The sequence below is a fragment of the Balaenoptera musculus genome, chromosome 6 (assembly GCF_009873245.2).
Source record: "Balaenoptera musculus isolate JJ_BM4_2016_0621 chromosome 6, mBalMus1.pri.v3, whole genome shotgun sequence".
NCBI classification, from domain to species: Eukaryota; Metazoa; Chordata; class Mammalia; order Artiodactyla; family Balaenopteridae; genus Balaenoptera; species Balaenoptera musculus.
The window spans coordinates 114,131,128-114,145,264 of NC_045790.1; the positions used below are offsets into that span (position 1 = coordinate 114,131,128).

Sequence of the window (14,137 nt, forward strand, 5' to 3'; positions counted from 1 at the left end):
GCAGGAGGACGGCCGGAGGGTGACAGCGCGGGGGCCCTGGGTCCCACTTGCACGGAGCCCTCTGTGCCCCAGGCAGCGCCGACTCTCTCCCCAGCGCCCTGCGGTGCTCAAGCCGAGTCCCCATGGCCTTGCTGAGCCGAGCCCTGCGTGTGGCCGCCACCCGTCCTCGCCGGAGCCCTGCCCAGGGCCTGGGGCTGCGACTCCTGACCAGCGGGGCCGGGCCCCCCCCTGAGAAGAGTGTGCCCTACCAGCAGACCCTGAAAGAGGCACGGGACCCCTGGGCAGGCACCCAGGGCCCAAGCCGGCCCCTGCCCAGCACAGCCAACGTGGTGGTCATCGGCGGGGGCAGCTTGGGCTGCCAGACCCTCTACCACCTGGCCAAGCTGGGCATGAGCGGGGCAGTGCTACTGGAGCGGGAGCGGCTGACCTCCGGGACCACTTGGCACACGGCGGGTAGGGGCCTGGGTGCAAGCGGGTGCGGGAGGGACTGGACTCAGCCAGGGGCCAGCTCTGGGTTGGCACCCAGAGGCCTGTTAGAGGCAGCTGAGCTGGAGGGGGAGGACCCGGGGAAAAGATGCGGGGTCCTTCTGAGGGTGACCCTGCGTGCCCCCTGAGTCTCTGGAGAGCTGTGGAGGGGAGGAGGGAGCAGACGCTGACTGTGGGATCCTGGAGGGCAGAGCCGAGACCAGAGCTGGGAGCCCAGGCAGCTGTCTACTCAAAGAGCAGAAGCCCTTTCCCCGGACAGAGCCACCCGGGATGAGGGCCGCCCACGGGGTGTAGAGGATGGATGGGGAAGGGACCATCAGGGGTGACACAGAGCAGTGTCCTCCACGGGCACCATGATTCTCAGCCAACTAACCAGTGGGCATAGAGTAAAAGCACCTACTGTGTGCATGTCCCCGGGGCAGCCAACCTTCTGCCTTAATCCTGCGTTAAGTTAGCCAGGTTCTGTGGGGAAAACACTCCCACTTTGGCCAATGTGAGTGTGATGTCGCTGGACGTGGAGCTGGGAAGAGGTTCAGGCATCGCGTGTCTCGAGAGCTGACACAGCCGGCCCCGCACGCCACTGCCCCTGCCTCCCCACTGTCCTGTCTCGGCTGGGCCCACACAGCCTCTCCCCCACTGCTACCTCTCCCCTGGCCTCCCGCTCCCCAAACTCTGCTCGGAAGGGAGCAGCTTTGTCGGTGAAGAGGCTGCCTTTGGACTTCAGTCAGTCCTGGGTTGGGGTCCCGGCCCCATCATCACCCGTCCTGTGATCCTGGGCACAGAACCTTTTGCGCCACCTTAATTTCACTATAAAATAGCCATGCCTGCCTCCCAGGACTGCTCTGTCACCCAGTGATAGGCTCAGTACACAGTAGGTGCTCCATAAATGGGAGCCTTGGGTATTGTCACGCTCTGAGCTGCCCAAGGGCGATGTCCTGAAACTCAGCTCTGACCCCGTCACTTCCTGCTCATCTGCCTCTCGGGGCTCTCCATGGCCTGCGGAGACGCTCCCCGCCCACTGCCTGATCTTCAGGAGCCCGGGCCCGCTGGGAGGAGCCGGGGCGCAGCGCCGCAGTGCTGGGGCTGACGGCGCCCCGCCCCTCCCCCGCCAGGCCTGCTGTGGCAGCTGCGGCCCAGCGACGTGGAGGTGGAGCTTCTGGCCCACACGAGGCGCGTGGTGAGCCGCGACCTGGGGGAGGAGACTGGGCTGCACACGGGCTGGATCCAGAACGGAGGCCTGTTCATCGCGTCCAACCGGCAGCGTCTGGATGAGTACAAGCGGCTCATGTCGGTGGGTGCACCCCTGCCGGGGCGGGGACTCATGTCCTGGGCGCACTCCCGCCCCGGCGAGTGGCTCGTGTTGGTGTGTGACCCCCTGCCGGTGGTGGGTGGGGCAGCGTAGCACAGGGAAGGAGCCCCGACAGATCTGGGTTCAAGCCCTGGTGCTGCCCTTGCTGGCCGGGCCACCTGGGCCAAGCGGCGTTGCCTCTGAGCCTCGGCATTCTCACCTTTAAAATGGGACCGTGTTGCGCAGCACCGTTTGCCGAGCCTCAAGGCAGGAGAGGCCCGATAAACGGGAGTTATCAGCATGCACGGTGCTCACAGGAGTCAGGATGAATGATGAGAAACTGCACTACCCAGGAGGAAGGACCACCCTTCTCCCGGCACCGCTGACGGGGCTGAGGGAACGCCACTGTGGGCGAGACGGCAGAGAAAGCCTTCCGCTGTGGAAGGCCCTCTACTGGGGTGGAGAGTTGATTCCTCACCCAGAGGAGCCAGGCCCGGGCCCCAAATTCCAGGGCGTGGCTGCGACTGGCTCCTCCAGCAGTTCATTCCTTACTGAGCACCAACTGAAGAGTGGCTCAGGGCCCAGCGAGCAGAGCGGGCTGTGTGGGTAGCAGAGGTACATTGTCACAGGGATGCCGAGTTCCTCTGGGTGCCCAGGCGGAAGCAGCGGCACCTGGCTTCATTAGAACGGGCTGGGTCTCTGGGGTTAGGAGGTGGCCTCATTCTGCCTACTCCCCCCACCTCTTCCCCCCCCCACCCCGCCTTGCTCACTCATCAGCTGGGATGGAAGCGCCAAAGGTGCCCAGGCAACCTTTCAGCTCAAGCTCTGAGTGAGGTCTCTGCCGCTTTTCATTCACACCGCTCAGAGAGAGAATCTGATTGGCTCAGCTCATCTCTAGTGGGCGGAGCCTGTCCTGATGGATGGATGCCTGGGGGCATTTGATTGGCTGCCCTTGGGCCAATCAAATGCGTCAGGGGTGTGGTCTGTCACACAGTCCGGGGCCTGGGAAAGAGGACCGCAGGGGTCTCTCGTCTGGGGAGCTGGTCTGACTATCAAACCTGGTTGAAGCTCAAAATATCAGACCTATGGGGATTATTTTTATTTATGTTATGTAGTAAATCCTTATGTGCCAGGGACTGGTCTAAGCTCTTTAAAGGCGTCAACCATAAACCATTATCACCCCCATTCCCCCAGGTGACATTAGCAACTTGCCCCAGGTCACATGGCTCATGTTAGAGCTGGATGGGGGAGGCGGGAGGGCCCCAGAGCCTGCTTCCGAGCACTACCCGGGCTCCTTACTCTTCCTCGGAGCTGGCCTGAGGGACGGGGGCCGCTGGGGCACGGTGGCCGGCTTAGGGTTCCTGGGGGACACGGGGTCCGAACTGACCCTTGGAGACCCAGACAGGGAGGAGAGTGGCCAAGGGGGTCTGCTCCCCGAGGGCTCAGTTACTTTCCTCTGGGTCCCCCAGTTGGGCAAGGCCTATGGCGTGGAGTCCCACGTGCTGAGCCCGGCAGAGACCAAGGCACTGTATCCGCTAATGAATGTGGATGACCTCTACGGGACCCTGTACGTGCCACATGACGGTACCATGGACCCCGCCGGCACCTGTACCACCCTCACCAGGGCCGCCACTGCCCGGGGAGCGCAGGTACAATGGCCTTCCGGCCCTGGGTCCCCTGCTCCCAGCCCACCCTTCCTGCCTAAGAACCCCGAGACCAGAAGGCAAGAGAACACGTGCCGTTCTCTCTGCTCCACATAGGACCTGAGCCTCTAATCCGATCCTGCAGAGGCCAGCCGGCCTCAAGTTTGTCCCCCATGTCAGCTCTCCTCCCTTCCCCGAGGTCTGGCCCTGCTGGAAGAGTGAACCTGCCCCAAATCTCTTCTTGTAATTTTTATCTTCTTTTGTCTCAAATACACACATAGTTGTAGGAAAGATTAGAAAAGACAAATAAGCAAGAAAGAAGAAATGAGGATCACCCAGAGGTAACCAGTGTTGACATTGTAGTTTTACTGCAAGTAATTTTCTATGAAGATGTATATGTAAATAAAATGGAGCCAAACTGCACTGTATGTGACCTTTTTACCGCAAGCATCTGTCAGTCAAATGAGCCCTCCTTTTCTTTTTTTTTTTTCAAAGAAAGCCTCTGTCTGGGGGGACAAGTTCTCCAAGTCAAGGAACACGTGGAGTTAGTTTCCACCCTGTGGCCACCCCATTTCCCCAGTGGGGTCACATGAAGGCTGACTGAGTAGAAGCAGGTGTCCCGGGTCCCGCCTGGGCTGGCGGTAGTGAGAGGGTAGGTGGTCAGTGCTCAGAGCGCCCACGTGGCTTTGGAAGCAGCTCCTGTGCCTCCCAGGTCATCGAGAACTGCCCGGTGACCGGCATCCGTGTGCGGACGGATGATTTTGGGGTGCGGCGGGTCGAGGCTGTGGAGACAGAGCACGGCTCCATCCAGACGCCCTGCGTGGTCAATTGTGCAGGTGGGAACACGTTTCTTCTGGGCTCCCAAGTGGCCACCCTGGCTGCTGCCTAAACCTGGCCTTTCTTAGGGGTGGGGGCCCAGGCGTGACCTGGGGAGTCACTGCCGTGGCAGACAGGCCTGCAGAGGCGCCCAGCTGGCTGGCCCCCGCCAGGTGCCAGCAGAGCTGAGCTGTCTGCTCTGCCTGCAGGAGTGTGGGCAGGCGCCGTGGGCCGGATGGCTGGCGTCAAGGTCCCGCTGGTGGCCATGCACCATGCCTACGTCGTCACCGAGCGCATTGAAGGGATCCAGGTGAGTAGATGGCCCCGGGCACCATGTGGGTGGTGCACGGACCTGGCTGTGAAGCCCAACACTTGTAGGTTCCTTCATCGCCCTGGGCGTCAGTTGGCCTCATCTGTGAAATGGGACTCCTCATGACTGGAGGTTTTGGGTGGCCTGAGAATGAAATGAAGTAGCACAGGCATAACCCTAGGGTCCTGACCCCCTTTGCCTTCGGAGCATGGCTTCTCATTGATGCCCAAGCCCGTCCTGCGTGGTGCGGGCAGTCTGGCTTTTGCCATGTTCTGTGCCCCAGGTGTTTCTGGGAACCTGTGAATGCTCGCATGCTCCCAAATGTGCCCTGGGTGCCAGTCTCAGAGGACATTGATCCCCGGCCCTCAGAACTCCCAGGGAGCCCTGGAGACACCTCTGCCAGAGGAGGCGGGTGGGGGGGGAGGGGAGCTGTGCACCCCCTGCCCTCTCTCCTCTCCTCCCTTTCTATCTCCCCTCTCCTGTGCTGGTGGCTGGTAGCTTCCTGTCACCTTGCCATTGACCACTCCTCTTTCCCGCCAGCCTTCTCTCCCTCCCTCCCTCCATCCATTATCCCTCCACTCATTTCCTTCTCTCTGTTCCTCTTGCCATCCCTCCATCCATTCATCCGTCCTTCGATCCCTCCCTCCCTCTAGCCCTTCATCCATCCATTGATTCATCTATTTATCCATCCATTTGTCTGTCCATCCTTTCTCTCATGTATCCATCCAGCCATCACCCCCTCTACCCATTCATCTCTCCCTTCACCCATTCCTCCATAATCCATCCGTTTATTAATCCATCTAACCCTCCCTCCCCACCCCTCTCTGCATCAAACATTGGCTGGATAAGCTCTGTGCTCCAAGCCCTTATCTAGAAACTGGTACTATAACAGAGATAAGAACCTAGTTCTTGCCCAGGTGAGCTGGGGGAAGGGTACAAACAAGTCAAGATATTACTTATTTTAAAACAGGCTGACAGGGGCTCCCAGGGGGCAAGCACAGGGGCTATAGAGACTCCCAGCCTATGGACCAGGGAGGTGCCCTGGCGGAGGCCATGTCTGAAGGGTCTTCTGAGACATCTGAAGGGTGGCAGAGAAAGAACGAGGAGGAGAAGGGGAGGACGCAGAGCATGGCAGCCGGGGAACTGCAGGCAGTTCAGAGAAGCAGGCCTGAGGGTGTGGGTGTGCGGAGAGTGTGAGAGACCAGACTGACCTTGTTTAGGGTCAGGCTCCAGCAAAGAGGGTCCTGGGAGCCTCGTCCCTGCCCTGGACCAGCCTGGCTTCCCTCTGGTCACCAGGCTGGCCGCTGGGTGGACCCAGTGGCGGAGGGGTGGGGGTGGCTGGCGCAGGGCCGGGGTCTCCACCGCTCTTGCCCCCCGCCCCGCACACACACAAGGTTCCCCCGTTCGTGGAAGAGTTTAATACAATCCAGCGCACTCCTCCCGAGGGCTGCTGTGTGCACTCGGGGTGGGGCTCTGGGGAAAGACGAATCACTGCAGCTGTTGGTGGGAAGAGTCCCTGGCCTTGGTTCTGTGGGAAGTATCCCCCGTGGCCGCCAGGGGTCGCCTTCAGGCCGCAGTGGGCTCTCGGGGGCTGGGCTAAAGCTGGGGACAGGCTGGGGGCAGAGCAGGGCTGTGTCCTACAGAGGGAGGAGGAGGGTCACGGGGCATCCACAGAGCCCAAGACTGGGGCCTCAGTCTCTCCATGCCCTGATGCACATGGTGCCTAGCTTTGAGGCAGCTTTCAGGGAGAAGCAGGGCAGAGTGGGCCCAGGGACCCGCACCCTGAATTTTAAGGTCAGAGCCAAGCTGGGGTTATTCACGTTACTCACAAACACTGCCCCCACCCAGCAGCCTGTGTGTTCTGGGAACCCCAGGCTGCGCTCCAGGAAAGGGCCACCAGCCCCAGAAACTCTGAGACTTTTGTAGGAGAAACGAGGAGATTTGGGGCTGGGGGCCAAGTTCCCCATGCTCCCCTCCACGTGGGGAGTCTGGGAGGCCAGCCCCTCCTGAGGCCACACCTGGGCAGCCTGAATCTGGGACAAAAGCAGGCCTCTGGCCCTGACCTCCCACGTGGTCTGATGCCATGGTGGGTCAGAAAACAAGCTCCTTTAGGCCAAGGCAGCTCCTGCAGTCAGGGCTCTGGGGCTCATGCGGGGAGGCCCCTGACACTTGGGCCTGTCTTCGGCTGGCCAGGAGGCTCCCTGGGTTGACAGTCTTGCAGCAGGACACCGACTGCCCAGATCTGGGCCTCATGGTGTTGGCCCCGGGCTGGCCCGTGAGGGCTCAGGGCTTTGCCACCTGGACCACAAGCCCTTTATCTTTCTTTATGGGCGGCCAGAGGGCTGTGCTGCCCTAGGGACCCCAGTTCTGAGAAGCCGTCCAAGTCCCGGGTCCTAGCCGAATGCTGCCCCCAGCTCCTCTGTGACCTTGTCCCTTTCCCCTCTGGGCCTGGCCTCTGTGTCTATCAAACGTGGTGGCCCAGATGCTCCCTCATGGTCTGGCATCCCCACTATCCTCGACCCACTTTTGCAGAAACTGCTCTGTTGGGGCACAGAGCAATGGGAAAGGGCCCAAGCTCAGGGTCTGCGTCCCAACTCCCCCATTACCCAGCCAGGTGAGTCGAGGTGCCACCTGAGCCTCAGTTTCCTTCTCTGCAAAATGGGTAAAAATTGTAGCTACCTCTTAGGGCTGTGCTGAGGGAGGAACCAAGTGATGGGCTGAAGGGCTGAGCACAGTGCCTGGCACATAGCAGGTGCTCATTAAGTGAGGACCACGATGACCGTGACTAAGGGCATGGGATGGTCCAGCCAGCTGGTGCTTCAGAGGAAGAGAGCAGGGAAGGCTGGAGCCATCCGGCGGGCTTCCTGGAGGAAGCAGCTGACAGGATTTGGATGGGGGGTGGGGCCAGGAGAAGCCGATGGAAGGAACGGGCTGAGATTAGGAGTCAGAGGCACCAGTGGAATTGGCGTTACACCTATAGGGTGGGCTTCCGGAGGGAGGAAGCAGTGAGGGTACCCTGCGGATGCCTTGGGGCTGAGCTGAGCCTGTGCTGGCCACTCTGAGGCAGCTGGGGCCTTGCAAGGCAGGGAGATGGGGACCCTGATCCTGCTGGACGAAAGCCAGGGGCTTCCCTGGCCACCAGGTGTCCCCGCTGTCCTGCTCTATGGAGCTCTGGCATTCTGTTGGTTCTGTTTTTAGAGTAGTAGTGACAACAGAGGTAATGATACCACTATTATTATTCCTGAAGTGCTCGGTTACTGAGAACTTCCCATGTGCCTTCTGGCGATCAGTGCAGACATTCTTAGTCCAGCTCTGCAGAGGAGCCGGGTGACTAGGAGACTGGAGGAGCAGGGAGGCGCATCTGCCAGGTTATCCCTTTTGGTCTCTGCGTGTCCTCGAAGGTGGGGTGGAGGGGTCACATCAGATGTGTCCATCTCCAGGGCAGGGGCAACGGAGAGCAGGGTTGAGAGGAAGCAGTTCCCCCAGTGCTGAGGACCCCCGTGGAGGTGGGCCTCTTCCCACTCCCGCTCACTTTCTAAAATGCTTTGGATTTGTTTATCCGTTCATTTATTGGTTAAATCAGTAGTCAGTATTTGCAATATAATGACAATGAGAACATTGTTAACTCCTGAGCAAATAGTGTCCAACTTTCCGTGTTTCCTGGAGTTATTAATAGTTTTTTTCTGGTTGTTCAGTTTCCTATGTAGCTGTGACTAATTCTTTATTCCTATCTATCTATCCATCTATCTATCTATCTATCATCTATCTCTATCATCTATCTATCTATCTCTATCTATCATCTAGCTGTCATTTATCTATCTATCTAGTATTATCTTAGTCCTTAAAACCCCATACACATTATCAGTCCCCATTTCCCACCCCACCCTCAACTTAGATAGTCACTAATCTAATTTCTGTCTCTATGGATTTTCCTATTTTGGACTTTGAATGAAATGGAATCATACCATTTGTGGCCTTTATGTCTGGCTTCTTTCACTCGACATGACATTGTCAAGGTTCATCCATGTGGTACATGTAGCAGAATTTCATCCCGTTTTATGGCTGAATAATATACTCTTGTAAACCACAATTTATTTATCCGTTCATCTGTTGATGGACATATGGGTTGTTTTCACTTTTTGGTTATTGTGGATAATGCTGCTATGAACATTCATGTACAAGTTTTTGTGTGGACATATGTTTCCCTTTCTCTTGGGTGGAAGTGGAATTGCTGAGTCATAGAGTAACTCTATGTTTAACTTTTTGAGGAACTGTCAGACTGTTTTCCAAGGAAGCTGCACTGTTTTACATTCTCATCAACGGTGTATGAAGGTTCTGACTTCTCCACATTTTCAGCAATATTTGTTATTGTCTATCTTTTTGATTCTAGCCATCGTAGTGGGTGTGAAGTGGTATCTTGTGGCTTGAGTTGCATTTCCCTAATGACTGATGATGTTGAGTGTCTTTTCATGTGCCTGTTAGCCATATGTATATCTTCTTCGGCGAAACCTCTATTCAGATACTTTGCTCATTTTTAATTGGATTGTATTTCTATTGAACTATAAGAGTTCATACATTCTGGATACAAGTCCCTCATCAGATTTACGATTTGCAAATATTTTCTCCCATTCTGTGGGTTGTCTTTTCACTCTCTTCTTGGTATTGTTGGCAGCACAAAAGTTCTTAATTTTGATGAAGTAGAACCTATGTAATTTTTTCTTTTGTCCCTTGTGCTTGTGGTATCATATTTAAGAAGGCATTTCCTAACCTAGGCCACAGAGATTTATTCCCATATTTTCTTCTAAGAATTTTATAGTCTTAGCTCTTATAATTAGGTCTACAATACATTTGGAATTAAATTTGGTGTGTGGCGTGAGGAAGGTGTCCAACTTTGTGCTTTTGCAGGCGGCTATTCAGGTGTTCGGGCACCATTTGCTGAAGATTTTCCTTTTCCGCATTGAATTGCCTTGGCATCCTTGTGGAAAATCAATTGACCATAAGTGTGAGGGTTTATTTCTGGACTCTCAATTCTATTCCGTTGATCTATATATGTCTATCCTTATGTTTGTACCACTCTGTCTTGATTATATTAACCTTGTAGTAAGTTTTGAAATCAGAAGTGTAAGTCCTCCGTGTTTGTTCTTCTCTTTTAAGATTGCTTTGAATATTCTGGGTCCCTTGCACTTCCATAGGAATTTTAGGATCAGCTTGTCAACTTCTGCCAAGCAGCCAGCTGAGATTTTGGTGGGAGCTGTGTTGAATCTGTAGATCAGTTTGGGGGGTACAGTCATCTTAGCAATAGTAAGTCTTCATTTTGTAAACTTGAGAGGTCTTTCCATTATTTACATCTTCTTTAATTTCTTTCAAAGACATTTTCTAGTTTTTAGAGTACAAGTTTCGCACGTCTTTTGTTAAATTTATTTGTAAGCATTTTGTTATTTTTGATGATATCGTAAATGGAATTATTTTCCTAATTTCATTTTTGATTGTTCACTGCTGGTATATAGAAATACAGTGGTCTTTGTCTGTTTGTTGTATCAATATACAACCTTGTATCCTGCAACCTTGTTGAACTATTTTATAAGTTATAATAGCTTTTAGTGGGTTCCTTAGGATTTTCTATATGTAAGATCATGTCATCTGCACATAGAGATAGTTTCACTTTTTTTTCCCTCTGGATGCCTTTAATTACTCTTTCTTGCCTGATTCCTGCCCCAGCCAGGACCTCCTGTACAATGTTGAATGGCAGTGGTGACAGTGGACGTCCTTCTCTTGGCCTGGTCTTAGAGGAGAAACTGCTAATAAGTATGCATTTGCTGTGGGTGTTTCTCAGATACTCTTTATCAGGAAGTTCCCTTCTATTCCTAGACACTGGGTGTTTTTATCATGAAAGTGTTTTATCTGTCAAATGCTTTTTTTGCATCTATTGAAATAATTTGTGGTTTTTGTCCTTTACTGATAATGGTATATTACACAGATTTTCGGATGTTAAACCAACCTTGCATTCCCGGGATAAATCCCATTTGGTCATGGTATATAATCCTTTTTCTATGTTGCTGGATTCAGTTTCCTAGTATTTTGTCAAGGATATTTGCATTTATATTCATAACTGTCACAATTTTCCCCCCAAACATCTCAACAGATCTGTCAAACACCTATCAGTACTATTTTCTGCATACTCATACATGGCAGAGGAATCACATAAAGTCTGTAAGTCCCATTCCCCTCCCCTGAAGGACTCCTCCCACTGCCTTCTGATCTTCTCCAGCAGCCTCTGATTGGCTGTTACCCTGGGACCCTCCTCACCCATCTCTGGATCCGTGGCATGGTCTCTGACCACTTACTGAGAAGGGTACCTGGAAAGTAATGTCTCTGTGTACATGAATGTCTGAAGAAAATCTTTATTCTTTCTTACAGTCGGTTGATGAATTGACTGGGTCAAGAATTCTGTATTTAAAATCGTCTTTCAGAATTTTGAGGACTTTGCTCCAGGTCGTCAGCCTCCAGGAATGCTGTTTCTTTGTTTAGGACCCACCTGTTCACCTGATGTTCCATCCTGATGTGGCCTTGGTGCAGGCCTGGTCCAGTCACAGGGCTTGGTGGGCACCTGTGGGCCCTTCAATACTGAGAGTCACGATTTTCAGTTGGAGAAATCATCTTGGATTTTTGCTTTGACTTTCCTTCTACTCCATTTTCTCGGTTTTCTCTTCCTGGAACCCCTGTAAGGTGGACATCAGACCTTCAGGATTGACTTTCTAATTTTCTTATTTTTTTCCCTTTCCTGATTTCCATGCCTTAATCTGTTTTAGCCTAATATCTGGAAGATGTCCTTGGCCTTATCCAGTCTTTCTGTCGAATGCCCTTCTTTTTGGTGAGGGACCTCCATGTCAGCGTCCGGAGTCTTGCCCAGACCACTCAGTGTCTCCACAGAAGACTCTCCAATCTGTTGTCGAGGGGGGATGGCAGCCCACTCCTCACCTCCCCGGAGCCTGGAGCCCCTGGGGACCCATTTCTCCAGAGACAGACCTCAGGGCCCCTGCAGGGTAGGGCCAGGCCCTGGGCTGCACGCGGCGGGGATGGAAGGGATCTGGGTCCAATTACTTTGAAGAGACCCTAGTCCAACTTCCTGTTCACGTACACACACATACTCTCTCTCACACTCACTGACACACACGTGCACACTCACACACATGCGTGCATGCACACATACGCACTCGGCCCACCGCCCCCTGCAGTTTCAATGGAGTGGTTTGTCCACTGTGTGACCCGAGGCCCCAGGTCCACCCTGTCCTCAGGGTCCTACGATGGGGAGGTGGCACTGTGGGCCCAGCTTGGGTCTGTGACCCTGACCCCGAGGCCTCTGTGCTCCACCTTGCAGAACATGCCCAACGTCCGCGACCACGACGCCTCCATCTACCTCCGCCTCCAAGGGGACGCCTTGTCCGTGGGCGGCTACGAGACCAACCCCATCTTCTGGGAGGAGGTGAGACACCAGGGCTCGAGGGAGGGGTTGGGGCTGCGTCTCAGCGTGGAGGAGGCTTCTTCCGGAGACTGTCCCCCCGGAGCGCCCCCGACCCTGGGGGCGTACCTGAGAAGTGGCAGGTCCCCCATCCCACAAGGTCAAACCCATTTTTTCCAACCCCCGAAGAACCTGGCACACAGGCAGATCCAGACTCGGGGCAGGCGGAGGGCTTTGCCTCAAAACATCAATAGTCAGAGGCTGCAAAGTGTGAAATAATGACTTTAGAAGATTATGAAAGCATTGAAGCCCTCTGTCCATCAGCAAACAATCCCATGCCCTCCCCCACCCCCCGTGGTTGCAGCTGTATCTCCCTCCAGCCTGGGCCGCTCTCCTGGCAGCTCCTGGGGTTCATGCAGGGCCAGCGGCCCCCTCAGCACACCCCCCCCAGCCCCCTAGAGCACGTACGGACCACCCCAGCTCCCATACTCATGCATTTAGTCTACAAATTGAACAACAAAATGACTCCTTTCAGCCAGATACTGTTTAACTTTGGGGAGAAAGAGGGAGACCAAGATAAGAGTCCCTGTCCCCAGAGGCTTCTATTCTGGTGGGGAGACACACAGTAAATAAGCAAAGAAGTAATGCAATTTGGGATGGTGGTCTGTGCCCTGAGTGAAGTTAGCAGGTTAAGGACAAGCCTAGCGAGACTGGCGTGGAAGGATGTCCTTCGGTCTGTGGTCGGGCAGGGCTCCCTGAGGAGCTGGCATCAGGCAGAGAGCCCCGCAGAGAGAAGGCGGGGGAGGGGCTGCCCCCCGGGGGAGGTGAAGGCCCTGAGGTCAGACCAGGCTTGCTTTTCCCGAAGAACCGAAGGAAAGTCAGCGTGGCTGTGGGTTGGTGGTAGACGTGGGCAGGGTCCGCTCGTGTAGGGCCGATCTGACGTAGGTGAATGGGGTGAAGGAGGGCAGGAAGCTGGGCGACCGGGCAGAGGCCAGGGCAACAGTCAAGGGCAGAGCAGGTGGGCCTGGGTCGGGGCAGGAAGGGGAAGCAGACGGGCCCGGGGAGGGGTTAGGGGAGGGGAGACACACTGAGGGGACCAGCCCAGCGCTGTCACCCCCTAGCCGAGAGGCTGGCCAGGCCCTGCCTGGCTCCTCAGTCCCGTGGGGCGCGGTCACAGGGCAGGTTCCCTGCCCGCCTCCCCAGGTGTCGGACAAGTTTGCCTTTGGCCTCTTCGACCTGGACTGGGAAGTGTTTGCCCAGCACATTGAAGGCGCCGTCAACCGGGTCCCCGTGCTGGAGAAAACGGGGATTAAGTCCACAGTCTGCGGCCCAGGTGAGTGTGCTGACCCCGAGGCTGGCCCGTGCCGGGCGCGCGCCGGCCGTCCCTCCGTCCTGGGCCTCGGGCGCTGCGTTTGCTCTCCTCTGCAGGCAAAAGACGTGCGCTCGGTGAGGGCAGAAGTTCGCCCACGGGCACGCGGCCGGGCTTCCTCCCGCCCACCCCCGCGTGAGTCCCTCCTGAGGTCCCACTGGGCTCGATCCCTGCTTGACTTGCCCCTGGAACTTGGTGTTTTCATCTGTAAGATGGGATGAGCCACCTCCCAGCGCCTGGTGAGGCTGAGCAAGGAGAGGCGGGCCAAGCTCCTTCCTGATGCCGTTTGCCCTTTGCCCTCTGCCCTCGGCAGCCAGGCCAGCGGGGCCGCACGCCCACACAGCATGGAAAGGCCCAACCCGGTGCCTCCCCTCGGGCCCCTGGGAGAGCTGAGCTGCAGGAGGCTGGAGGGAAAGGGAGAGAACACAGTGGCTCAGCTTCTGATGCCCCCCTTGGGTACGCATGGTGCAGCCCCTGACCCTGCCCGGCCGGCCGGTGCCCACGGGGATCGAGCACCAGATGGGGCGGACTCGGACCCCCAGCACTGATGCGTTTGGCCAAGGCCACTAGTTTATTGTTCAGGGCCTGCCGGCCAGGCTAGACTTTGGACCTTCAAACTGATGTGACTTGTCCCAGCACGGGTCACTCAGATCTCAGCAGGGAGAGGTGACGGCTCGATGACGGAGCCTGAGAGAGGGCCGTCCTGGGGTTGCCCAGGGAGCTCAGGCTCCCCAGGGTGGGGGAGGCCCAGGCATGCTGAGTGAGT

The 14,137-nt window shown here is 55.8% G+C and overlaps 1 protein-coding gene across 8 annotated transcripts in view; it reads left to right on the forward strand.

Annotated features, from left to right (window-relative positions):
- The window catches only part of SARDH (sarcosine dehydrogenase), a 65,989-nt gene that overhangs the window by 3,623 nt on the left and 48,229 nt on the right, over positions 1-14,137 (forward strand). For 7 of the 8 annotated variants that reach the window (XM_036854933.1, XM_036854938.1, XM_036854937.1 and 4 more), the window contains 7 exons: positions 95-453; positions 1,599-1,777; positions 3,244-3,423; positions 4,130-4,253; positions 4,443-4,543; positions 11,922-12,026; positions 13,206-13,335. In XM_036854933.1, coding sequence (XP_036710828.1) covers positions 123-453; positions 1,599-1,777; positions 3,244-3,423; positions 4,130-4,253; positions 4,443-4,543; positions 11,922-12,026; positions 13,206-13,335 — 1,150 coding nt within the window. In that variant the 5' untranslated portion in view covers positions 95-122. Of the gene's footprint in view, positions 1-55; positions 454-1,598; positions 1,778-3,243; positions 3,424-4,129; positions 4,254-4,442; positions 4,544-11,921; positions 12,027-13,205; positions 13,336-14,137 lie in introns of all 8 variants that reach the window. The other variant, XM_036854935.1, reaches the window with a different exon arrangement.